The sequence below is a fragment of the Motacilla alba genome, chromosome 2 (assembly GCF_015832195.1).
Source record: "Motacilla alba alba isolate MOTALB_02 chromosome 2, Motacilla_alba_V1.0_pri, whole genome shotgun sequence".
NCBI lineage: Eukaryota > Metazoa > Chordata > Aves > Passeriformes > Motacillidae > Motacilla > Motacilla alba.
In genome coordinates, this window is record NC_052017.1 from 133,593,898 (window position 1) to 133,620,369 (window position 26,472).

At 35.9% G+C, this 26,472-nt stretch overlaps 1 protein-coding gene across 1 annotated transcript in view; it reads right to left on the reverse strand.

The window, feature by feature from the left end:
• The window catches only part of ANGPT1 (angiopoietin 1), a 149,956-nt gene that overhangs the window by 29,533 nt on the left and 93,951 nt on the right, over positions 1–26,472 (reverse strand). The window contains exons 5-7 of the mRNA XM_038129289.1: positions 25,434–25,561; positions 19,933–20,034; positions 5,361–5,527 (exon numbers count right to left, since the gene is read on the reverse strand). Of these exons, the coding sequence (XP_037985217.1) occupies positions 5,361–5,527; positions 19,933–20,034; positions 25,434–25,561 (397 nt within the window). The remainder of the gene's footprint in view (positions 1–5,360; positions 5,528–19,932; positions 20,035–25,433; positions 25,562–26,472) is intronic.

A 26,472-nucleotide genomic window follows, 5' to 3' on the forward strand; every position in this document is an offset into this window, starting at 1 on the left:
AAACTCAAGTGACACAAGAAGAAAATGTTACTTATACAGTTGCATCACTGAAAAGCCTAGCTAATAACAAGAACCACACCAACATTTAAAAATGGGATTTGGTACACCAAGGAAGTGAAAATGGCCTATTTGTGTCCTGTTTCTGAAACAGCAATAATATGTGGAATTTGTTTCTTAATTAAAAATACATAAAACCATCTGTCCCCATAAAATTTGTACTCTGAAATAATACTTATTTTACTATCTATTACAGAATTTTCAGCAGTAAAATTTAAAAGACTGTACAGATAAATATATTTTTTCTGTTTTATAGAAAGATAAGTGAGGATTTTTGCAAGAAATTCCATCATTAGTTCAACAATGATATAAATAGCCTCAATCTTAAAAAAAAAATCTAAGATGAACATTATATCAAGGCTACTGGCAGCAGACTACCTACCTGATTTGTCTATGAAAACAGAGAGAAATAATACTTTTGCTGTAACTAAAAATACAAACTTTTAATTAAACAAGAGCTAAAAGTCCAGTATTCTACTCAGTGAATTGAAAATTCTCTGCTACCAGGTCCCATAAAGTTTACCAATTCTTAGTTTACTTTCAACAGCTGATCTTGTTTCCTAAAGTAAAGCCTGGAGAGACATAGGATATTGGAGAGCTTGGAAACTGTCACCTAGATTTACAGGGCTTGGAAGATCATGTCAGCAGTTTGAAGAGATTTTAATAATTTTAATAACTACCCCTCCTGTTTTCAACAAATTTCATCATTTTGTTCCTCTGAGGACCCACACACCTGACTCTTCCCTCCATGCCTATCATTGCCCTGTCAACAAGTCTCTTGTGTTCCTGATGGATCTATGCTCTCTTCCACTTTCTCATGAGATTTTGTAATCACTTTCTCATGCTCGTTCCAATATAAAGTCTCTTCTTCATTTTTACTACTACTTAAAGTCAGCCAGCACCTCAAGTCCAAAGTGACTCAGGGAAGTTAGGATGTTCTCTGTCCATCGTCAGTTTTCACCTATGCCTACATCAACCCCAAAGCCTTGCTCACCTGAGCAGAGCTGTCAGATCATTTAATCATATTTCTCCAGGGATAGGACCAAAGTTAGTGAATCATTGCAGCAGTAGCAAACTTTTCTAACTAAAAGAATGATTAAATACCAGAGTATATTGTCTTAGGGAGATGAGTGTCTATTAAACTTCTCTAATGGTTCTGAAGTAAAAGTAGCTCAGACAATTAAAAAGTGTGATTCCCCCATTTTTACCCCTTGCTTTGCTTGGAAGTGCTTGTCCTGTATCATGAGTAGGAAAAAACAGATGTATCTGCAGGCTGAAATTATTACTATTCAAAATTCAGCATCAATATATCTGTTTTCATAAACTAATATGTAGGATTATGAATTGTGGTGCCTGAAGTCCCAACACATGGTCACTTTTCCTGTTCAGTTTTGGAGGAGCTGAGGACATGGGTCAGAGCAGAAGTGTATCATAGCTGTACATCTCCAAAGAACATCAAACAATGTCAAGTGGGCTAGGGAGAGTCTACTCAGGAAAAGAAGAGAGGTCATGTGTCTTTCAGGATTCTCTTTCAACTCATGTTTTTATAGTTCTATAAATAGTTCCTAATTACATTAAGAAACACTGCGCTAAATGGGAGATCTGCAAGATCTGGCTCTTCTTACTGCATGGAGATTTTCCTTGCCACAGTCTAAGCTGCAAAGAGTCTGACAGAGATATTTTCATCGTATTTACAGATAGTCTCTGTGTAATCATCTTGTGTAGATAAGAAACCTAAGGATGTTTTAAATGACGTAAATTACTTAGATACTTTTATTAAAGATTTCACATGTGGTGCAACATTTGATTTTCTGTTCCAGTTATCATTTATCATTATAAATTTACTGATTCAGTAACCACCTTCTCATCTCAACCTTCTTCCCACTCATCATCTGGGATAAATAGATTTTATTCTGATTTCCCAGAAAACTTCTTGGAGCTGTCTCATTTTGAAAGAGAAACAAGTATATTTGAACTTACATGTGTTCAGCATTACTCTCTTTAATAATAGATTCTTCAGACTAATAAAAAGTAGTAAAGAGAATACAAAAAGCCCAGAGAAAAAACAGAACCCTTCTGAAATCACCACCTGGGAGTTATCCAGACTGAATTGAACTTTGCGTAATGTTGAGGCTGGATTTTGGAAGAACAACATGAAAATGATTTTTGATATTTTCTCAAGCAGATTTTATCACTTCATGGTCCTTTCTTTTCTTTTCTTTTCTTTTCTTTTCTTTTCTTTTCTTTTCTTTTCTTTTCTTTTCTTTATTTGAGCATAAGACCTGGAACCCTTCTTTTTCACATCTTTCAAATGTACAAGGTACTGCTATAGCAAAATTAAAGATGTTCCGCTTCTTGAGATTTTCTTTTCATTTCAGTGCCCTTTTTCAATTTCAGATTTTCTTGATCCACTTCCCAGACCAGGGAAACTTGTCTCTTTACTGGTTACTATTACTTAGTGAACTTAGGTTAATTGAAACTAATGTGAATCTAGCCAGTGTACAATTACATATTTTTGCTAACAGAAACAACATTTAATATGGCTCATTATAAGAAACAAGCTTCCAAAATAAGACAGCATCTGTTTTGTTTGGCAAAATTATTTCAAATAACAGTAACTAAAGTTTTGAAAAGGTGTGCTGTTCTGTGTTTGAGGTATTGAAAGCAAACATGGCAAATGCCTGAAAGTTGGGAAGGAAAGGCGCTGGGAGCAGGAGTTTGGGAATTGTGGTTTTCAGCTTCAGAGGAATCATTTAAATCCTTAACAGCAGCTTCTCAGATAAAAGGAAAACAGCATTCTCTGAAGGGTGGCCAGCTGTTTAGTACTCAATAATTAGGTTTTTATTCAGCCAGCCTTCTGGAATTGCTGCTATCACAGATAGTGATGCTGGCAAGCAAAATAAAGAGTTTTATGTCATAGAATGCATTCCTGTAAAAATTTATAGAATAGCCCAACATAATTTTGGTTTGCAAAATATCTGTTGGGCATATATTTGTCTGGACTAAGCACTGTGCATTTGTCAAGCATGAAAAACAGTTTAGACTTGCATGTGGCTAACACATCATTATTTCCAGAACTATCACCATGTTACTCAGCTATTTTCTTTAAATATTCCAATGTACCTGAGTAAAAATAATAGAGGAATTAATTTGAAACCCAAAGGGCCAACAGAGATGGACTTTTTTACTTCTTTATGTTTTCATCTTTGCTTATTTAGAAAAATATGAATGAAACTGATTTCCCATTTCCTCAATAGAAGAGCTTCAGTTGCACCATAAGGAGACCATAGAGTGTGAGTAGATTTCATTCTGGCCTTCATTTACACTATGGAATAGGACAGGAGCCAAAAGTAAAGTCAAAGTCCCTTTGATTTTTGTGAAAAAGTGGCTTGGACACAGGTAGCAGAATTTATGCCTGTTACTCAACATTATACTCTTTGAGGCCTGTATACCCCCTCTGATTTAATTTCTACAGGTTTGAATTATATCTCTTTTGGTTTTCTTGATGACCAAGAAGAATTTACATGGATCCTTTTTTATAATTTTTACATGTTCAGAAAATATTATTTATATTACAAAAGATCTCCCTTTTTTATAATGAAAGTGGGTTCCCTTCCCTTCCCTTCCCTTCCCTTCCCTTCCCTTCCCTTCCCTTCCCTTCCCTTCCCTTCCCTTCCCTTCCCTTCCCTTCCCTTCCCTTCCCTTCCCTTCCCTTCCCTTCCCTTCCCTTCCCTTCCCTTCCCTTCCCTTCATTTTGAAACATAACAACACAATTCTCTTGCTATTTTGCCATGAATGAACACCGAGGAGTCCTGAAAAAGAAAACCTCTCTAAACATGAGCTTTAACATGCAAAATGTTCAACAGCCTTCTAACTCCTTAACAATATATGTTGTCCTTAGTTCAGAATAAATATGAGCAAAAAAGACCCTGGTTTTGTTAGCAAATTCAGTGATTTTAATTCAACCCCTGAGCAATATTTTCCTCTGATTCATCATAAATATTTGAGCGATGTATAAACTGTCCTTCGACATTTTTCTTCATTTGACAAGGAATTGTCTCAACTTTTCCTTTTGAACAACTTCTACGAATGTTTAAGACCCCACTTTACGCTGCGCTTTTTATGTTTTGTATAAATCTTTCTAGCCTCTCTTTTGAGCTATTTCCTTTAGTTATATTTATTCTTTGCCTAAAACTACCTCAGAATAGGTGCTCCACCTTTCCTGATTTGGGGCAATGGCTTTCCACGGGCAGTGCCAGGCACAGCACTGCTGGAGGCAGCAGGGGATAGAGCTGTCCATTGTGTGCAGAGGGACAATCCTTGCTTTCTGCAGGAGCTAAACTCATACTGATTGCTTCTAAAGGTGTCTGCTCTTGTACCCCTTTCACTGCTGTGCCCAGAGGGCCTGGGCACTGCTCTGGGTCCCACCTGGGCACAGCCCTGCCAGCAGAAAGAGCAAATTGCTCTCACCTCCATTTCACTGGGGGCCTGGGGAGAAGGAGGCAGTCAGCATTTTTGAGAATCATATTACTTGAATTTGAAGATCTGAATACCAGCCTAGTTCCACATGCCTTGAATGTTCGAGTTTACAATATATCTGTTTCTCTTCTGAGTCTTATGCTAATTAGATGTGCTGTAATAAATTGGATATTTTTATGTGTTTCATTTTCTTTTTCTAGCATTGTACTGTCTGCTCAGATGAAGCAATGATTAAAAAATAGTATAAATGATGACTTAGGTTATCCACATTTCTTGTGTCTTCAAGTTGTTATTTCTTTTTTTAATAAACTTTTATCTTAAAACAAAGTATGGGAGAAAAATATTATTAAGAAAAGTTTTTATGTTTAATGTCATCAAAATAAGATCCACTATTCTCTTTTTCCTCTTCATTTACACTAATTTTTTAGTTTGCAAATATCAGATGGTTTAACAGCATTTTTGGTCTTTAATTCCCATGTTCATTGTTTCAGTGCTCTGCTTCTGAGGTAGATATCCTTCAGTTTTTAATAAAGATTCAAAATCTTTTTTCTATTCAATAAATTTTGAGTCCTGAATATAAAAGTTATACAGTTTTTAGAAGTTCTACCAGATAACACAATTAATAGACCCCTTTTTCTCAGATATGTTAGGTTTACTCTATCCTTCCATCGTGGAGAAATCTGATTTTTGTTTTGTTTTTATGATCTTTATCCACTTTTGATGAAAATCAGCATCATATTGTTGCCCTTTCTCATATTTGACAAGTTAGCAATGAACAATATTTATCACTCAGCAGAGTTAAAAGAATTTCAATAGATTCTTACCTGTAATTCTGTTTTTCATTTCCTATGTGAAATCTGTCATATTGTGAATATGCCCGGTTTCCTTCCCAGTCCATTAATTCAATTCTTAGAGAATATTGCCTCTGACTTGTTATTGCAAAGATAAATTCATTTCCCAGCCAATGTTCACCTGATGGGCTACCAAAACCCTAGAAAAAATTGGCAAAATAACTAGATGTAATTACTGTAATTGATAGAGCCTATATACAATAATAAAACCATCATTATATTTTACCTGTGCATTCTAATTACTGGTCAGAGCTTTCTTTGCTCCGCTTTGACGGTCTCTAAAATTATTCTACTAACATATTTGATGTAGGAATGTCATGCAGTTCAACTGGTGTTTGCAAGGGCAGCTGAGGTTATCAGCTGGAAATCATGTTACAGGTCCATGACATTAATAGCATGATGCTGTATTTGCACGTGCTTCAGTGGGAACACTTGGCATAACAATATTCTATAATGCATTTAATATGGTGTTAAACCTTATTATCTAGCTCTTCTCCTAGTCACCTTGCTCTCCTCACATTTCATAGGTTCATATGATCTTATTTCTGGTTAAGCAAACGATATCATTTTCAAACATGAAAAAATAATAATGAAAGAAAAAGTATAATTAATTTTCAAAACCAATTCCTAGACATATGTTTTTACACATCTTCCAGGTTTTAAAGCTTTTTAAATTGTAGTGAATATTTTACTACATTAAATGTAAGGTTTTATTAAATGTCATTAACTTATTTACTATATATTAGAATAATTGTTCTTTTTAAACTATTAGTTCATACCTGAGAACTTTTCAGTCCATTTTACATATCTTATTTTTTATCTTTAAACAGTAAAAATTATTTTCAACTATAGTATTTAATTGTGAAGAATTACTCCAACATGGCTGTGCTTATTCATATTTCTTAAGATGGGAAAAATGGGAACCAGAAATCTCCTGATTTGCTTACAATGGTGTACTGGGGGTGTTTTAGAAGATCCTGTGAAAATTTCCTAGTCAAATTACATGAAAGTTTGGATTATTTCCAGAAAGCACATATCAAGAGACTTCCTTGGGACTAAAGGTTAGATAATGAGAAATGTGTCTGTTAGACACACTGGCAAGACATCGATCTTCTCTATATAATGTTTCAGTCACTCCTAACATGAGATGAAAACACTGAAAGTAGAGCTCTGTCTCTTTTTTCTTTATTGTATTGCTGTGGCTCCAGCCCTGATTAGTTGTGTCTCTGGAGGATGAAATCCTGCCTTCCCAGAGGCCATGTGGTAGCACAGGTAATACCCACTCAGGCAATGCATAGGTATATCAGCTGCAAACTTCTAAAGAAAATTAGTTTTAAAAATTTAGAAGCCTAAATTTTGACTGGTCCAAAAAATAGAAATGGCAGAGATTTTTTTGTTGTTCCTAGAGAGAATTACCGTAGAAAGTACTTTACTCAGGACTTATTTTTGTTTACATGACCCCACCTAAGCATATATTTGATGACTCACTGATAGTAGAGGTTGACAAGACATGTCATGTTTGAGTATGCTGAACTGACTAACTTATTTTTTGAATAAGCATGTCTACCTTTTGGCTCAGAGACCATCAAGAGATACCCATGGACAAAGTGTTTCATCTGCAAGAGCTGAAATTCAGTAGGCTGTGGCAAGTCCCAAAGAAGTCTCAGACTGAAATGTGGGAGCATAATATTAGTTGGCTTTCCCTTTCCTGCATGGTATTTCATTATATCCTCTTTCTCCAGTAGACTATTTCCTATAGAAGTCACTGTAAATACTCGTTGTAGGTAATACTGGTGATATCCTGCCTTGAACCCATCTGTCTTCCAGCGTGAGCTGCTCCTCAAGTTTTCCCATTATGTTGCTTTCTGCTATTTCTCATTTGCTGCTTTGATGGCATTCACATTCATATTTGGCTTCATACAGTGCTCCTAAGACACAAAAATACTTGTTCCTCACCTGTATGAGCCCTGTCTACAGCTGGCACACCGTTCTGTTGTTATCACTGTTTTCTGGCTGTGCCTTTGGTTCTTTCCATCTTTTTGCCTTGTCTTTCTACCCTTGACTGTCCCACTTGGTGTCTCCAGTTCCAGCAGCCTTGTCAGTGTCATACCAGAGCAGTTAGTGGTTTGTTTCTGACATCTTTCACCACTGGTCACTGTCACACATCGCAGAGTCAGGCAAAATATGCTCTGCATACGCTACCTACCAGGAGGTTTGTCTTGTCTCCCTGAAATCCAGAAGTGGAGCATAGTTGTTTAGATATCAGTCAAATTAGGTTTTCTTGGAGTTTACATGGTTTCTTATTCACAAAAGTATTATTATTATTATTATTATTAATATTATTATTATCTGTCTATCTCTAAGTGAAGATTACCAGGAAATTCTTTCTCCCTTTTTCCCAGTGCAGGAAAGCTGAGGGGACTCCCCTTTGAACTGTTGTCTGTTGAATTATATATATCTTATCTCATTTAGATTACAGCCTATTCAGGATGTAATATATGTAGTGTTTTAACATGATATGATCCCTTATGTGTTTTATAGAAACTCCAGACACCAATTTTTCTGAAGTAATGATTTTTGTCCTTCAAATTTTCACCTTCTTCTCCCTTTTTATATGTATTATTGCACTAAAATGAAAATCTATCACTAAGTGGTTTGCTCTCTTGACCAGAGGAAGTCAAGCTGCAGCAACAGGGAAAAAAAGAAATGTAAAAAGAAATATTAAAAATTATGAGGAAATCCATCACACTAGTTATGAAAAAAGGGAATCCAAATCCTACTACCAGGCTACAATACTGAAACTCAGATTAGAAATTCCTAGAACAAGATTATCTTTTTCCTTGATAGAAGTAACTTCTTTTTAAACAAACTACTTGCTTTTATGAAAAGAAAACCAAGGAAGTAAGTGGGATATAAAACATTTCTCTGAAACAATGAATGTTCCAAAGGAGAAGCAGTGTGCTTTATTAAACACCTAATATGGCTAGAAAGATATAAACAAACAAACAGGCACTCAAAGCTTTCATAGATGTAAACCAGAGAGGAGCAGTACATTTCTTTTAAGCACAGAGCTGGCAGCAATTTCTTCAAGTATAATTTTATTATGCCAAACTCAACTGTTTCCAACCTGTATTTAGTCTGCAGTTTACTGTCCATACTTCAGAGCTGAAGAAAGACTTGCATGCATCCTGTTTTTCCCAGATACTTTGTCTGACTTAATAACTACACAGCTTTCCTTGTTTATATCTTACTTAGACTGTCTCTACCACAAGAACACTACTACTTTGATGGGCTATGTAAACTTCTGTGTGCAGAGCAAAATGACATAATAATAGCCAAAAAAACCCCTGAAAAACATGATTTAATTTTGTGTTTCCATTCCCAGCCCTGAGACTGGCAAAGAAAATGGTTGTGCCTGGTTCTTTTGATTTACCTTCAGAATCCTTAGCTTTCAAAGAACATTTCAGAATTTAGTCTTCAAATAAAAAATATTTTTTTCTTGTCTCAATTAGAAAACTTAGGAAAACAAACTTGTGTAATTGGTATGCCCACCTGTCCTACATATTTGTGAAATTTTTTGAACACTTTTTGAACACTTTTGAGGTTTGGTTAAAAATCACACAAACTTGAAGTTCAACAAGGTTTCAGAGAACTGGTGTCTGTGATGAGTTGCTGCTGGCAGAAATGCTGAAGGAGAAGCTCAGCAGTTGCCTATTCCAATTGCTACAAGCAGACACCGAGCAGCCAGCCAAGCGCAGATGCTGAGCAAATATTGCCTCAGAGGTTCTTAGACATCTGGGAGAGATTGAGGGACATAAAAGGGGAACTTGAGCTTTTACCACAGAGAATCCTAGAAAATAATAGGGTTTCAGAAGATTAGTAATAATAGGAATGGGACTTCTATGTGGGACAGAGGACAAAAGTCCACAGAAAAGCAGACCTCATTAATTTTGATGTTCATGGGAGAATTCAGTAATTGTTTGGTAATTAAAATTCAGCAATGAAAAATAAGCATTTTAGTTAGCAGAGCATTTGGGTTTATACTGCTGCTCAGATCTGTGGGGCTCCAAGTGATAAGGTGCCTAAAGCCTTGCCTAAGACCATGCTTGTCATTTATGGACTGATGCCTAAGATTTAGGACGAGAAATTTGGTTTTGAGAATGCCTTAGGGCAGTGTTAAAAGTTAACATTAGGAGTGATCTATTTCAGGCCCACAGTTGTTATTAAATATATTTGTTTCCCAGTACATATATACATTGTCAACAAACACTTTGGTTTTTGCATTCAAATAGTTATAGCAAATGCTTCCAGAATTATTTGTGTTAAAGTTTAGTGGCTAAACTCAAGGAATTACATGAGGCGATCCAAGTCATCCTCAACTATCAATCCACTAGGAAAAGGAACATCTGTATTTCATGAATGTGTTTGCAGTTAACTACATTTTAAGACTCTCTGAAACCCAGTGGGTCTTAAACACATTCCAAAATTGCATTTTAAATCACTAAGAGACTATTTTGTCATTATCTTTCTACATTTTGTTCATTATATGTTTCCAAATAAAGAGATTAATTCTTTAAACTCTACATTTTATTCCAAAAATACTCAAATTTTCTCTTTCCTAGAAATTTGCATAATAATTTGGGATGGCTGGCAAATTGGTGACTTTAAGTTCCCAAAATAGTGCTTAATGTAATAGGAAAAGATCAGTAATTTCCAAAAGTTCTCAGCATTCTCCTTCATTTTCCTCACTAACACTCTATGGAAGCTGGGAGAAGAATATAGCAGGGAAATATGCTTACATTTTCATAATATGCTTTCTTATCTCTCCACTATTAGTCACAAAAAGGATATACAAATGTTTGCACTGACCCAGTACAGATTATTATAATACTTCATTTTATTCTTCACAAACAGAAAAAAAAATATTTTTGCTGCTGAAACTTGCATTAAGATCATATTTTGGCAAAGACTGATCTGAAATAAGACATAAAAATCACAAACAATGAGTAAATCCTTTTATCCAGGTTTTGTCATTGAGAAATAATAAAGAAATGTTTTATACAACATTAGAGCAGATTGTTCTTGTCAATGTGATAGAATTTGTTTTCAGAGAAAAAATAAAACAATACAGAACTTTACTGACAAATGTAAATCCATTTTTGTAGTCAAATAAAGCAAAGGGGTTTTCTGTTTCTATATATCATAAATTCTGTAAATTCTGACATAATGCTCAACTGCTATGTGAAAATGAAGAAAGATTTTATTGTTTTTTGTATGGATTAAAGTACTTAGAACTAGGAATCAAAGACAAAAGCACATGATTGTATAATATTTATTCTAGATGACATCTGACTTCTACATCATCTCATTTTCAATTTCAATTTGGTTATTAATGGAGTTCAAACTACTAAAGCAATCTTAAGTACAAAGAAACAGAATTCAGTACTGGTTTTAAAAATGCCCTTAAGAATTTAAAAAGTTGATACTTATTCAAAAATAATAAGTAGGGTGCAAAAGAATTTTATTAGCTTTGGCAAAATCTGTGAGGGTATTCTGCCTGAATCATGTTGTTCCAAGTTCATTAAACAATTATCTCTCTTACTTTATTTATTTTGTCTGATAATGCTCACAGGAAGCTTTGACTTTTTATAGACAAAACAAATTGAAACCAGACACAGCCAATATATCCAATGGGTTCATCTTCTGTCAGACAATTCAGTGAATAAAGCAGATAATAATTCAGTGTTTTACTGCAGCAGTGACTTCCCAGAAGCCATAAAGAATATTCAGCTCCTTTTGCCTTAGCTGAGATTACGGAATGGATATTGTCTATGAAGATAATTTCCAAAAAATGTTTATATACTTTTTTTGTATACTTGTATATTTTCATTCCCATCACATTATATTATTCATTCTTTTATTTTAAATAAAGATTTGGTTTATAGAAATTACTTCAATTTTCTCAGACAACATATGTGTTAATTAATGTTACATACAAGAATATTGGAAAACAATTCTAAATATTCAGATTTTTTCTTCTAGGACGTACCAACACATATTTGATGGTAAGTTTAAAAAATATATTTAGATTGAAGCCAGATACCTTCTCAAAAGACTAAAAAGAAAACAAAGCTGTTGTCAGTTAAAATAAAGAACTAAATATCTGTATAATCTGCCTGAAAATCTTGTTCATAATCTGCAGCAATTCAGTCTGTTGCACTTCATCCTAGACTTGATATATTAGTAGATATACAGAAATTGGTTTCACTTTTTACTTTTTCCTTCTCAAACATACACAGTATCAGTAGCAGCAAAGTTCCCAATGAATAAGAATCACAGTGACAGAATGAAGTGCAAACCTTACACAAAGATTACCTCTGGCTGGGCAAGGGGCCCAAAACAGCTCAGTTGCCTACATATTTCTTACAAGTAAAACAACCAGGACGTCTTCCTCACGCATGGATTTCAATCTAACTTCCTTACTATGTAACTGAAAATATTTACTAATAACTGAAAATAAGAGTATTTCTTATTGAAACAAATTACATTGAGAAGCTTTATCCCAAACCACTTTTTTCACTGTAGGACAAGTGGATCCTAGGAATGCACAGACACTTAGTGTGGCTTCTAGTAAGAGCATCCCAGGGACATGGGTATCTATTAAAGAAAAGAAAAATAATTTTTTGTGGTCTAAGAAAAATGAATTTTGAGCTCTCTGATAACTTTCTGATTCATTATTTGCAAAGAAATAAATGGTAAGTTTTAGGGCTAAATATGCAAAATGTAAGAAAAATATCTAGGAAAGATATTTTTGGTCATTTCAGTCAAAAGGAAAAACTTTTGGGGTGTAGGACTTAATTCTCTTCTCCAAATACACTGATTAATCCCAAGTAGCAAAAAGGAGCATGGCTAGGAGCATAGATGCTACAGCAAAGACCAAAAGTTTGTGAGTCTGAGAAGGGACTTTAGTTTCAGCCACATAATCTGTCCAAATAGAGCAAGCGTCGAATTTATGGATTGTTTTTGAATCTCATGCTTGGGCTCAGCTGGTAGTCTAAACAGCTGAACAAGAATAGAAGCTGACTGACATCAGAGTCAAAAAGTTATATTTCTAATTTGACACAAGCCCCAAAGCAAGGAACTGCTCCACCAAATTCCAAATGGAGCAGATCACACAGAACATGCTCCTCTCTGAAGAGAAATGTTGTTCCACAATGAGAGCACACAACTGCTATTTGGGAAGACCTCTGCTACAATTTTACTATATTTTTAAGTCACAGATTTAAAAAGAAACCTCTCACCTGGCTCTTTTAATATAGCATTTTCATTTTGTGGTTAGAACAATTCTTGAATGACTTTAATCTTTCTCATGGTGCTCTACAAGCGGCTGCTAGAATAATTAAGCTAGATCTTGTTATCATTATATAAAATTTATTAATTAAAAATCTGGAATATCACATGAGTCTTATCAGTATAAATTAATGCTGTTAAATTGAAGCGCTAGTGGCAAAACAGCACATGTATACATCCATCAACAGAGCTCTTGAAACTGATGTTATCCAGTAACTTTGCATAGGAAAGACTGTGCTGAGTATAACACATTTAAAATACAACTGTGCTCCAACACAAAATTGTGTTAATTTCACACCAAAAATTTTTTTCCAAAATAAAGAGGATGCTTCCTTTTGTAGTAACATCTCTGGTGCCCAATATGGTGCTCCAACCTTCTCTGAGACAAATATTGTTTCATTCTTGTTTCCTTACATAATTCTTTTGAAGCTTTCACTGTAGATTAAGCCTTGGTCAGGACCAGAAGAGTTTAATGAGCTTGTTTTCGTAAAACAAAGTATGGTCTCTCACCATTTCAATATCATGTCTATTTCTACTGGACATAGTGGATTTAGATCTCAGGAGAAGCAGAGAAAATGCTGTGTTTTTTTAATAACACAGATGAAAGTAACAATTATCTGAGTAACTGTTGCAGTAAGAACAGACTTTTTATTACACCAGCATGACATGCCATTCTTTATCACAGAAGGGTGGGTCTCTGTGAAAGGCGTTACTCACATAATGTCTTAATACACATTCCACTCACCAAAAATCATTTCCTTAGATCCAACTTACTTGGAAAATGTGTGAAAGAAACAAATTACTTCCATGTCATCTATCCCAGTCCCTTGAAGAAAATTGTCTATTTTCAGATGTAAGAAACTTATGACTTTGAAGCATACTATCATAAGTAATGAATTTGTCACTATATGTTATAAAAGTATTCATATCTTGAGTGTGCCTTGTAATCATAACTCACTCTTATAAGTCATTCATTCAACATATTCATTCAAGACCACCACTGTGGTCCCAACCTGTACTCCCAACCTGTCTGGTTTGTTTACACTACAGAAACAAAACGTCTGTTTTTTCCAAGGTCATGCATTCCCAAGTTTTTGCTTTTCTCACAGGTCCATTCTGTTCTCAAATCCTTCCTCTTGCAGAAGGGACCATGCTGCTATTACAAGGCACTTTATTAATTGTGTCACCCTACTGACAGGGGAAAAAAACAAAAAGTCATCTCTGCTGAAGAAATTATGAGATTAATCTCCAGCTAGTAGCTAGATGGATAGGTATAGTACAGATAGCTTTATGAAGGCTCTCTCCCTTTCAGAATTTTTTTGTATTCCATTCCTACTCCAAGGTTATCTACAAAATGCTTGCCTAGGTTCTTTGAACCAGTAATTCTTTCCCTCACAAGTGTTTCACTAAGACACCGGGGGAAGAAGAATCTGTGAAAAGTGCTCTGAAAATTTCCTGTGCTAACAGTGAAACTGTCTCAGCTTTAACACCAAAGTAGCCCTATGCCAGCTGTCATTTGAGAACAGCCCATTACCTGCCACTGCTTGGGTATTTTCTGTGCATGTTATTTGAGTCAGACCAAAACTACTCTAAAATTTAGTGATAATTTTTTGTCACAAGACATATTTGAGTCCTCTTTTAAAGAACACAGGGGTACATCTATCAATGCAAGAGGTGTGAAGATTTCATGACTGTAACAATGTATAACATACCTTAGACAGTTATAATCCTGGAAAAGGATTAGAATTCATTCAGAATATCTAGCTTAAAAAAAAAGAAGTGAGAATTATGAAAGATATTGTTCCCACAGTATGGGCTTTCAAATTATGAGTAATTTTTTTTTCTGTCAAGAACATTCTCCTCAGCCAAGCCATATGGTTTATGTAATTTTTGCTTAAAATCCCACCCACATCTGAAGTTATTTTGCACTAAGATAGTGGAACCAGAGTCAATGAGCTTACACAAACAATTCTAAAAGGTGCTTTTTGCATTTTTATGTAGTCATTGTCTCACTTGAAAAAGAAAGTGATGAACATAGTGTTCTAATTACTGAAAGGGGTTGGAGCTCTGTCTGTAATTATTTGATTCATCAAGTATTTGGGTATAAAATATAACCTGAACACTATTTGTAAATGGATACAACTACAACAGAGAATTACCCATCATCAATTAATGCTCCAAGAGAAAACTGCATCAGCTTGAGTTTTTGTCTCTTCATTCAAGACAAATACAATACAAATGGTGGTAAACATCTATTTTGAATGAGAAAAATGTGCAAGTTAACATTGCTACTGAAGCAATATGAAAAAAGAAAATCAGAGTTTAAAAGCAAGAAAGGTGGCCAGGGAGAATTATAACAGAACTTGAAACTTGAACTAAAACTTTCACAAGAGAAATTAAAATTTTAAGGCTTAAATGCTTACAGTAGGTGTAAGCAGACTACAAAATAAATTAGGTGTAAGTAGACTACAAAATAAATTAGGAGGCCATATTCTAAAACAGGAGCTGAACAGTTTACAAATACAAACTGAATGTAAGTAACATCTGGAAGTTTTCAGAATGAACTGAACAAAAGTACTGAAAAATAAAGTCTTTATTGGAATGGTAGCTCTTATGTATAATTCAGGCTTGTAAGACTTACAAAGACTAGCGAGATGAAAACATGAGGTCACCAGAAACCTTACTGTCACAAACAAGAAGGTCTTCCATGAAATAGATAGGCCCTCTGTCTAAACAAAAGCTAACTCACACAGGTGGACTGTGGGAAAAATATAAAAATATGTAAAACCCATCATGTCTAGAAGGAAATCAGAGACATAGAATCCAAAGATGTGTTCAGCTGTCCTTTAAGTAAGCAGAAGACACAGATCACCAGACTTGTTATAATAGCTTAAATTTACTGAGGCTCAGAGGAAAGTCAGGCTATTCCAGATAACACAATGTAAATTCCCACTAGAATTGCATCCAAAAACACTTCCTGAGAAAGTTCTGATGACTACCTCCGTGGTCTGGCTCTCAGTGTGTGAAGAATTTAAGCCACAGAAGAACATAAATTATCCTGCTCTGGTGTCATACCATGCATGCACTATGGAGATAACCATCAATTTAACCCAACAGCTTTACGGAGAAAAGAAAAAGAAGAAACTGCAACAGGAATGGAAGTGGTTTTGTAGATATGCTCTTCAGGCACATATAAATGCTACTGATGACTTCTGAAACAATTGGCAGCAGGCTTGTTTTAAGTACTGAACTGTTGTTGGACTCTCAGATATTAATCAGGAACATGAAATCAAAGGAATGTGTAATTTAGTGCAGAACGTCATTCTTGCCTCAAAAAAACAAAAGAAAAAACAGCTGCTGGTCAGGAAGGTAGGAAGTGGTTGCCATATAGCTTAGAAATTCATCTTTGTGTGTACTATGCACAAGTGATCCTAATCTAGCTCATGACATTAATGATTAAAAGAAGTGATAGGTGTTTTGTTCATCAGAGAGTGGAAAGTAGCAATTAAGGCATAGAGTCCAATTAAATACTGACATGCAAGAAAAAAACTGACTAGGAAAAAGATTACTGTGAGCCGGCTAAGGCACATAGTTTCAAATACCTATTGAGAGCTTTTCTCAAATGAGAGAAAGGAAAATTTAAATGTCTGAGGAAATTCCCAACAGACTCGACCCCAAAGAAGGCCCCCTAGGAAACTCATAGTGAATGTTGGGCTATCAAGTGTGGAATAAATTTAGAGAATTTCATGGGAATTATTAAACTAGACATGCTAGAAGGCTAGAGAATAGGGAATTCAATACTCCATCACCTAATTTGGCAAAAATGGAGACAGTCACTGGGAAAGGTGCATTCATCCAAGAACTGAAAACTGGAAAATGATCAAGAAGTTTCGACAGCCAAGTTAGCACATGAGCTAACCATTTACTAAGATTTGATTATTGCTAATAACTGCCTAATAAATGCCAGAAACGGTATCTTGGACAGTAAGCTTGTAGACCCTTCTAAAGGGTCTTGGGTTTGCAGATGGCAAGCAATATTTTTAAGCAATATTCCCCTCTAGAGATCAAAACTCTTAGTAGTGTTTTACATTTACATTTATTCAGGCAAGAAAATATGAAAAATGCTTGAAATTTGCTTCAGGGTGATCTCACCTGCTATTAAAGAAATTATTTGTTATTCCACTTCAATTTTTTTTGATAAGCAACAAACAATATAACAAAAAATCCATTGCAAAATGCAAAAGAACAGATGTAGTAGATACTGATAAGGAAAAGATGGAAGAATGAGCTTACGGGGTTTTCTCTGAATTGCTTCCAATTACTATTGAGTGCACAAAACTTAAATGGCCCAAAAGATTTCTTGGTCAGAAATGAGTTCTTACAAACAAAGGTAAAAATTACACTGCACACCCTAAGACTAACAAGAAAATTGGAGGATACTGGGAACATATGCCCCTAAGCAAGAAGATACATAACCAACCTTGCATAACAGTGAATCTGCAGAAAATGTTATGCACTCATTAGCTGTTTTAGATGTGAAAGAAAGTGTTACTATATTTTCCAGATTGGAGGCTAAATATAACTGGAAACAGAGAAACAGAGAAAAAAAAAAAAACAGGAGGAAAAATTAGAAAAATTAGTACCACTATTGCATTATCACTGACTGTGTGGAAATTTATGTATGAATGGAGTTGTATACTTCCTACTCAAAAGATCTATGGCTACCCTACCTCTCACTTAACCTGTTTACTGTATTGGTGTCCAGAATAGAACTGAAGTGCTTCTCTGCAAGCTGAAAACACCAGCATGAAACTGCATTAAAGACACGGAGTGCCTCACTGCTGTCTGTGACTCCTGTAACCCAGCAGTGCTGTCACCCTTGCAGAGACTGCTCCGTGTGCACCCTTCCCAAGTAAGCTGCTGTAAGGATCTGTTTAGAGCCAGAGCATATGTGCAGTGGCCTCCTAACACTGTAACAGCCAGTAACTTGTGAGGCCTTTAGCAGCAGTGCAGGCTGGTGGCCTGAATTCCTGTCCAGCTCAGAAGCTGGCAAGTACTTGCTTATAGCTTAAAAACTTCAACAGTTTTCCAGATTTCTTTCCAATAAGAACTAAATGCACTGAAAATAAATGAAGCCTAAGAGACTCATGGTTGCTGTTATTATATGATATTATTTCTGTTAGCTTTAGGACCCCAATGAGTCATAAGCTCGAGAAGAATATCTTAACAAAATTGGAAATCTCTACCTGAATGATGGGCTCAGAAACCACACATTAATTTCAACTGCTCCAAGTAAGCCTAAGCGCCATTTTGTTCCCACACCACACTACCCCTGTTTCCACTGGAAGAAACACCAGGCAGATGTGTCAGGAAGGAGAGGGGTTACGGTCCAACAGACACCACACACCCTCTCTGAACCAAAGAATTAAGTTAGTGGTGTTATTGGCTTGAAGCTCAGATGCTTTCAGGTATCCCAGTAATAGAGAGTCCACCAGCCTCTACCATTCTACATTCAACACTTGGCATTATATGATAACCACAAAGGGGAGCCTAAGATTGTTACTTTGGTGAAACTGTTCATAGGAGCAGAGCAAGCATGAATCCCATCTTGTTTCATGACATACAGGATAAACTGCCAATAAAAGTCCAAAAGGGATCCTTTTTATTTGGTAGAAGTAAGAGATCCTTTGGAATTCTATATCATTCCTAAAGAGAAGCAAAATTAATTCAGGCTGCTTGAACTAGACAAAACCAACAGAATCTAATCCTGTACAGACCCACACTATTGTGACAGAAAAGTGGAGGAAAATTACTAAGTGGAGGGATATATATAAAAACAGGCCACATGGGAAAACTTTACAAAGGGCTGTATTTATTACACTGCTTAAGATAATCTCAGGAGATAAAAGCTGAGAAAATTATAATGTGATATGTATAAATTTTAAAAAGTCCATATATAAGTTGCACATACAAATTCTGATTTCCTCACTAGTAAAACTGGTAGAATCTTCAAATTTTGGTTCCCCAAGATAATGTGATGCTTTATATTTTATCTGATTCTGAACCAAAATCAAGTAAAACAGTTTTTAACACTTTTCTGCTAAATTAAAACAATATCAATTTGAATAGAAATTTCCAATTATTTAACTCTATTAAAAATATTCTTTTCATTTTAACATCATTTTAGTTAATATATATTATGAAATAGATTACATCCTCTACTTGTCCATAGGAGCAGTAGTCTGACCCAGATAATTATTTATATTTTCAAGCAATATTGAAAATCAAGAATCAATAGAATCTAAAATTAGACTTTGGATCAATAATACGATATTATGTTTATTTCTGATATTGTCAGTTCTACTACAGAACTTTTTCCCATAGAAATCTTTACAAATTTTTAAATGCTTTTATTTTTAAACATTTAAAATTCTCTTTTCATTAGTGCTTTCTGAAAATTGTAAAAAACCCCTTTCCTCTGCCAGGCTGATAAGACAGTGCTGAAAACTTCACTAGGAATGTCATTGAAATCCAAGCCAGTCCTCAGAGACTCACAGAATGGAGCTCCATCAGAAAGTTTGATCAGGCAGAGAATGAAAAAAAGTGACAAGTTATTTAGATTGGAGTAAAATTTTTTTGAGTTGGCAAAGGGAAAATAGCCTGCTTGAAGTCATGTCATCTTTAATTTGTTAAGTTATTCATTTTCTTGTAATCCTATTTGAAGTATCAACATTTCCTTGATTAAGGACACTAACTTGATTGGCAGAGGTGCTGTATGATTTGGGATAAACCCCAGTAAAAATTTTTATTCCTATCTGCTCCAAATTCTGAATGAGTTCCTCTCAGCTGAAAACATCCATGCCTTAGAAACATCATCACGCGCCTTTTAACTCTGAACATCCCATCAAGTCAGAACTTCAGAGAGACAGACAGCAGCATTCTGGCCTCATCTCATATTAATCTCAGCAACTGATCTGAGAGAAACTCCAAATCAGGGGAAATAACACTCAACTAACTGAGTAAAAATTTTTTTCAAAAGTAACAGAAGTAACAGACATGAAGAAAGGTAGTTCATAAAAGACTGCAGGACCATACCACATCACTATAGGAAGAATTATCTGTTTAGGTCAATAACTAGTATTTGAAATCTGACACTTGTATGACTCGTGCAGCTATTGCACATTTTTCACCTTACCATTTTGTATTCTTTCCAGCTTTTCTGAAAATCCAGACTTCCATCTTCTCGGTGTTGTATAACTGTCCATCCTCCTCCAGCAATTTCCATATTACAAAAGACCTACAATAGTAAATACAAAATAAAAATCTAAAAACTCAAAAAAAAAAAAAAAACCAAGTTTGCATTGAAATTCTGTCATATTAGGGGGGAGGGTGGGGGAAAGTACTTGTGAATAACAGCATTAAGGAAGTGTGTTTTCCTATGCACTCATGCCCTATTCCCTCAATGACTTCCTCAGTCATTTGGTGACAAACAGTTCTCTCGTTATGTTTACTGTAATTCTCCCAGCAATGTCTCCTTTCAGTACATCACCAAGAATATCACCCAGCCATCCCCTTCTGCTTCTTCAGCTTTCCCCTTCACATTCCCTCCATGCTCTTTTTTCTCTTTTCTCTGCAAAGCCCCTGAAACGACTCCCTTCCTCTTAATAAACAAGACTAATTCTTCCAGTGATAATAATGCTTCATGTAGCCTTTAGCAGAGTGTCATTTGGTCTCAGAGAGAATCTTGAGAATTCTTGCAGAAAGCACTCATCCTAGGAGTCTGAAATGCAGCACAGATAAGGTTATTCTGTTTTCCTTTGAAGTGTAATATTACCTACAGTGTTCCAGGCGGTGTCCCAAAAAGGGACAGGTGACCTCAGAGCAAGCTGCCTAATAAGACACAGGATGTAGGTAGAAACAGGCTCAAGAGATGAGGTCTGTGAGACAAGTTCAGAAGTTAAGATCTATATGTAAGATCATACCCTGTCACCATTGCACTAAGAAAATTATAAACTAAAGATTCTGCACATAAAGTATAATGAAACAATTTGTCAATTTTGTTGACCCTTGATATTAGAATATTGTGTAAACTGAAATCTGTTACCAATTTTAAATAATCCATATAACAATAAAAATGGATATTAATTTTTATTCACTTCACTCTTTTTCATTATCCTTCCAAAAATACAGAAGATAAACTATGAAAAAAATACTGCTTGTGCATTTGCTTTTTTTAATATGTGACAAGCAGTAAAAATTTCTGTTACTGTTTTTCTAGGAGACTTGATTTTAAGATCTAACTTTCTTAGGACTACTCATTCAAGCAAATTTTCCTGATTTCATTCCCCTGGACTCATCCATGCCATATTGACACTGCACCTATCCTAAATTTCATTCATCTGTGCTTTTAAAAGCTGTATTCTGCCCTTTAAGTAAAAATTCAGTATGTAAGTGTTGAAGGGGTTTAGCTTTTGGCACTCACTTCAGCAAGAGTCAATCCATTAAGCACTGGTTGGCAATTTAAAGCTTTATATTGCTTTGACAAATTGGCAGTTACTATCCAACACAGTTAAATAAAAATTTGTTCTGCAGTTGACTAGAGGACTGTATTCTACCCTCAGGAAAAGCCATTCTAAATTTCTCCAACTCATAAGAACTGTCATAGTAACAATATGCAACTGTTTTTGTTTTAATTTGCACCAGGCAGACCAAGTGAAGTCCCTGTGAAAGTGCAGGAAGGAAATAGAATACCAGGACAAACATGAACTTGATTCAGGGTAACCACAAGAAAACCCACAATTTTCTAGACAAATATTTTGGCCCTATTCCTTCTTTAGGGAAGCCACTGTGAGTCAAAACATTTATCTACAGGATTTAATGTCTTTAGTCTGATTTACGGTGAGAATTTCTGAAAGATGGATTTACTTTCCTTGTAAGTCATTTCATGCTCCCATGAATCCACTGCCAATTTTTACAGCAGTAAATCCTTGACTGTATTAATGCTACTCATTCTAAAGATGCATGCAAATTTTGGGATTTTCATAGTACACTATAATGAAATACCTATAAAAAGACTGAAGTTTTCTGAATATTATATATAATTGAAAGAGAAAACCACAGTGAAAAAAAGATTTGCCAGCAGCATGTTTTTGACTTGCTGTCATTGCAGGGTCTGGCGCTTTCCACAGTGGTAGACATGAACACCTGCCCATATCAACAGGAGTTCCATGGTGATTGTAGATGGTACTGTGCACAGCTTTAGCCTTGTCTATCCCAGAAAAGATCAAGGCACTCAGCCATTTAGCACCACTTAATGTGTTCTGATACTTAACCCTCTATTAGAAAAGGATGAAAAAAGGTGACTGAATTTGTATGCATTACAGTTTCTAATTTTATAATTAATAAAATAACATGACTTAGAATAAAAGACCATCCAAAATATTGCACTCTTGCTCTTCCTTAAATGCATGGGTAAAAATTCTCAAGCTCTCAAAAGGCAAATATGGAAGTATTTCTACTTATTTTAGCTTTATGGACTAAATTACTAAAAATTTTATAAATAGCATTTAGACCTAAGCTCAATTTTAAAATAAATTGCATTTTAAGTGCATGCACACTATGACCCCACAAATCTACCCCACTGGCATGGAGCAACAAGCTCAAGACCAGACCTTTGAGATTCAGGGAATGTGTCTGTGCTATGCAGAAACAGTCTGATGACCACCATGTTGGAGGACAGTTTGCGCAGTACAGAGGGATAGCCTACGTTTAATGGGTTAAAATTCTGCCAGATATGCTCAGAGACAGCATCAGCACCAATTTAGTTGGAAGTCCACAAGAAGAAAGTAAAGGGGGAGGAGTGAAGACCACAGCCACAGCAACTGCTTTTGCAGAACCATGAGGACGCAGACACGGGGAGCCCAGCACAGGGGTGGATAACATTGCCTTTTCAGTGCGGCGCACCCAGAGGATGGTAAGAGCCACATTTGTGGGGACATTAGGGGAGACAGGAGGCAAGTCAATACATTGATCCAAGGGCACATGCAGAGGGCCTGCTTGCAGTCAGACCAATCACACCTGGCCTATCCTAAGATGACTTGGTTCTTTCAACTCCAAAATGGGGACAACCTTACTTTCACTGCTCCCTTGCTCATCAGAAGCCTTGCTTCCCCTGTAGCTCACCCTGACTTTGCTAGGAGACTGAGAGGATTCTTCTTGCCTTTCCTTTCCCTCAGAGTAATCATTCATTCTCATTATCAGGCATTGCACATATACATGTCAGAATAAGCCAATTAATTACCTCAATAGTTTAATTCTATCTTTTTCTCTTTCTATATAAAAATATGGAATATTATTAAGATCCTTTTAAACAGATATGAAACACTAATTTTGGTCAAGAGCTTGAAGGCTAATGAACTATATTAATGAACTGTTGAAGCTAGGAACAAGAAACAAATTTGCAGTCTAAAGCATGTGTGAGAATATAAAAATGAGGTATATAAGTGGTAAGAAGGATAATTTTTTTGTGAATATACGGATGTGAAACCAACAAAACACCAAAAAGGAGAGTAACATTTGTATATATGACAAAGGTATTTTCCATTGAATATCAGGATTCTAGTAAATATCCTTTAGAAAACATAAAATGAAATGAAGCCATACTTTGTACCCTGATGTATAAAATTGTTATGAATGAGATAGTTGCCTGTGACTGTGAGTAATACAGAAGATAACAATATATTAGAGCTCCTAAGACTCGCCAGAACTGTGCATTGCATTATGGTAATCCAGATAACTAATCTAGCTTTAAACAAGCAAGTCTGTCTCCATGGAGTACCTATCAGGATAGTAGAGCAACCTGACTGTGTCTGCATGGTGCTACCTCTGGGCTAATTAGTGCTGGCACAGTGCTGCATTGATGTGATTTTTAAGCTATCTCAGCTGGAGCTAGTTCAGCTATCTGCACAGCACTACTTTACAGCTTGTTTAAATGACCTTAATGTCTAGAAAAACACCTGTTAAAGCAATCACACTCCTCACTTGACTAACATCAACATGCCTGGGATCAGCTCTTGCTGTGTTATTGCTAGGGCAAGACAGGAACAGGTGTATCAGAAATGCCCTCAACACACAGAAACACACACTCCAACCTTTTCTTGCTAAAACAGGAACCCTCCAGGAAAACTTAATGCAATGGCACCAGCTGAATTGTGATACCTGTGTTGATAGTAGTGTCTGTAATCAGGGATATAGTGGAAACACAAGATGGCTTCCATTGTGTCACTGTCCTTATACTGCCAGTGAAGTGGGTTTGAGGTAAATATACTGGAAGCATCAGTGTCACAGTGTTTCCAGGTAACCATTGCTTTTAATTGCAGTCCAGCTTCTGGTTATGGTTTATGAGCTTCAGTAAGGCTAAGAAAACTACTGCCAATTGGTACATGCGATTTGGACATAGGTGTTACCTCTCTTTTTGAGCAGAGCAGCATCTACAGATGCTTATCTCTTTTATTAGTCTTGTTCCTGCTTAGTAATGTTTTCAGGGATATCTGCCTTTTATGTCCTGACAATTATTTGCCCATTCACATTCAGCAGAATTATGTTGATCTTGGTCTTATAAAGCTCTCCAACCTCAATTCTACTCATGAACTCTAATGAATTTAAGGAACTCTAATTCCTTGTTAAAATATAACATCTTGATGTTTACAGGCTTCCAAAGGTCTGTTGTAATGCCAAACTCCACTTAGGAACAAGGTTAGCATATCTTAATATGATTATAACATTACTATAAACAATAATATTGGTAATATTTTTTACAGTCCTTTTATGTTTGCATGGTCACCATTTTACTGCAGAAAGAATAAATTCACCAGACAGAAGTGGCTTCCTCCCTCCTGTCTGGCCCACTTTATGGCCACCACTGTATTTCCCAGTTTATCATCCCTTCGCCTTGGTGGCTGCTCCCAATAGTGCCCTGTCAGAGGGACAGCCAACATTCCCCCACACACAAGCTGGGTTTAGGTCATCCTCTCATATTCCTAACCTCAGGTCCTGATTCAGGTACCTTAGCAACAAAAGCCTCACAAAAAAATAATCTCTTATACAAACTAATGTTTCATTTGCATAAAAGAAACCCCCTCCCAGGTCTCTTTTTTGAGAAGGATGGGATTATACACGCTTCATAATTTCAAGCAGTGCTGTCACTCAGCATGTTGTGTTCTTTACAGCCAAACTCGCTTTTCGCGGTCCCCTACAAGAGAAGCAGAATTTTTTTTAATCCTTATCTTTAAAAACTACTCATTCTGCTCCTTCTTTTCTCGTGCTACCAGATAATCCCCAAGATCAGCTTCCTCATTATCACACTTTACAAATTTGCTTCTAAATTTTATTGCAGATTTGTTTGCAGCCTTAGTCTGATTCAACTGAGCTTGCCAAGTGGGAGGAAGTGAGTCAACTATTGAGTGTATACTGGAACTTAGGAAGGATTTTCTGTCAGCGGGAAAGAAGAATGTCTGGAATAATACAGTTAATCATTTTCTCAGTCTATTATACTTTTTAAAGACTAAATAGAAGACAAGCTTTTTGTACCAATACAATATTTTGTGGAATGATAACTTCAGAAAGGCTCAAAACACTCCTTCTTTCAGTTCAGAGCAATATTGTATTAAAAAACAAGAAAATAAACCCAGTCTTTACCTTTTTAGGATCTGACACATTGTTAATATAAATAGTATAGACCCCACTTTTGTTAACACCGGACTGGTATACATCTGCACAGTCTCTGAATGGCTTTTCTTCTTCCTTTTTTGCATTCTTTAGTAAAACTGCAAAACAAAAGACATGATAATACAAGTTAGAACAACAGTCTTAAGCATTTCTGTATCTAGGAAGTCCACTTTTGCACACTGTATCCCTTTTCAAGATGCACAGTAATAATTGTACAGTGTTTCTTACACAGTTCATGCATTTGGCAAATTCTAGTAAAGAACTAGCTGAAAGATTTTGGACAGATGGCAGAGTAGGCACCAGAAGAAATCATGATACATTTTAGCTAAACAGAGCATCCTGTCTGCTGAGAGGTAACACAGCATGTTTCTTCTGAGTCTCTGTGCCCCTGCAGGTGTTGCCTGTGACTAAAGCTGTATCTGGGAGGTTTCCAAAGAATGCCCCAGAGATGGCACATGAAGGTGGAAAAACGTGTTCAGTGTTGTGATCCGACACAGATGCTCACCTAAGACAGCAATGCTGGAAGGAGAGAGTTGGTGCTTGTTTGTGTTTGTTCATGAAGTAATGCAATGCTTTGTGTTTGTTCATGAAGTAATGACTTTTGAGCAGCAGAGGAGCTTGGGGCAAGGCAACTGCTTGCTTAAATTTATTTTTTTGTAGAGAATAATTTAGTTATTTTCATGTCTACATTCATAAAGGTTGCTAAATATGATAAAAGAAAAAACAGTGCTACTGAGGTCAGGTGTCTAGAGGCAAGATTTATAGAATTCATTTTGGCTCAGCACAGGGAAACAGTTAATGTTATAACACCAGTGCAGATCTTGATCCTGTATATTATAGACAGACCATATATATATGAGTCTGGGCTGAGAAATCAGGAGTGCAAAATGTTGAGAATCCCAGTCTTGAACAACCAGGAAATTCCCTGTAGAAGGAGTAACATCTGAGAGTGTTCTTCCCTTTCACAAACAAAAGCAGCATGACCCCACACAATAGTGAAGGATATGAT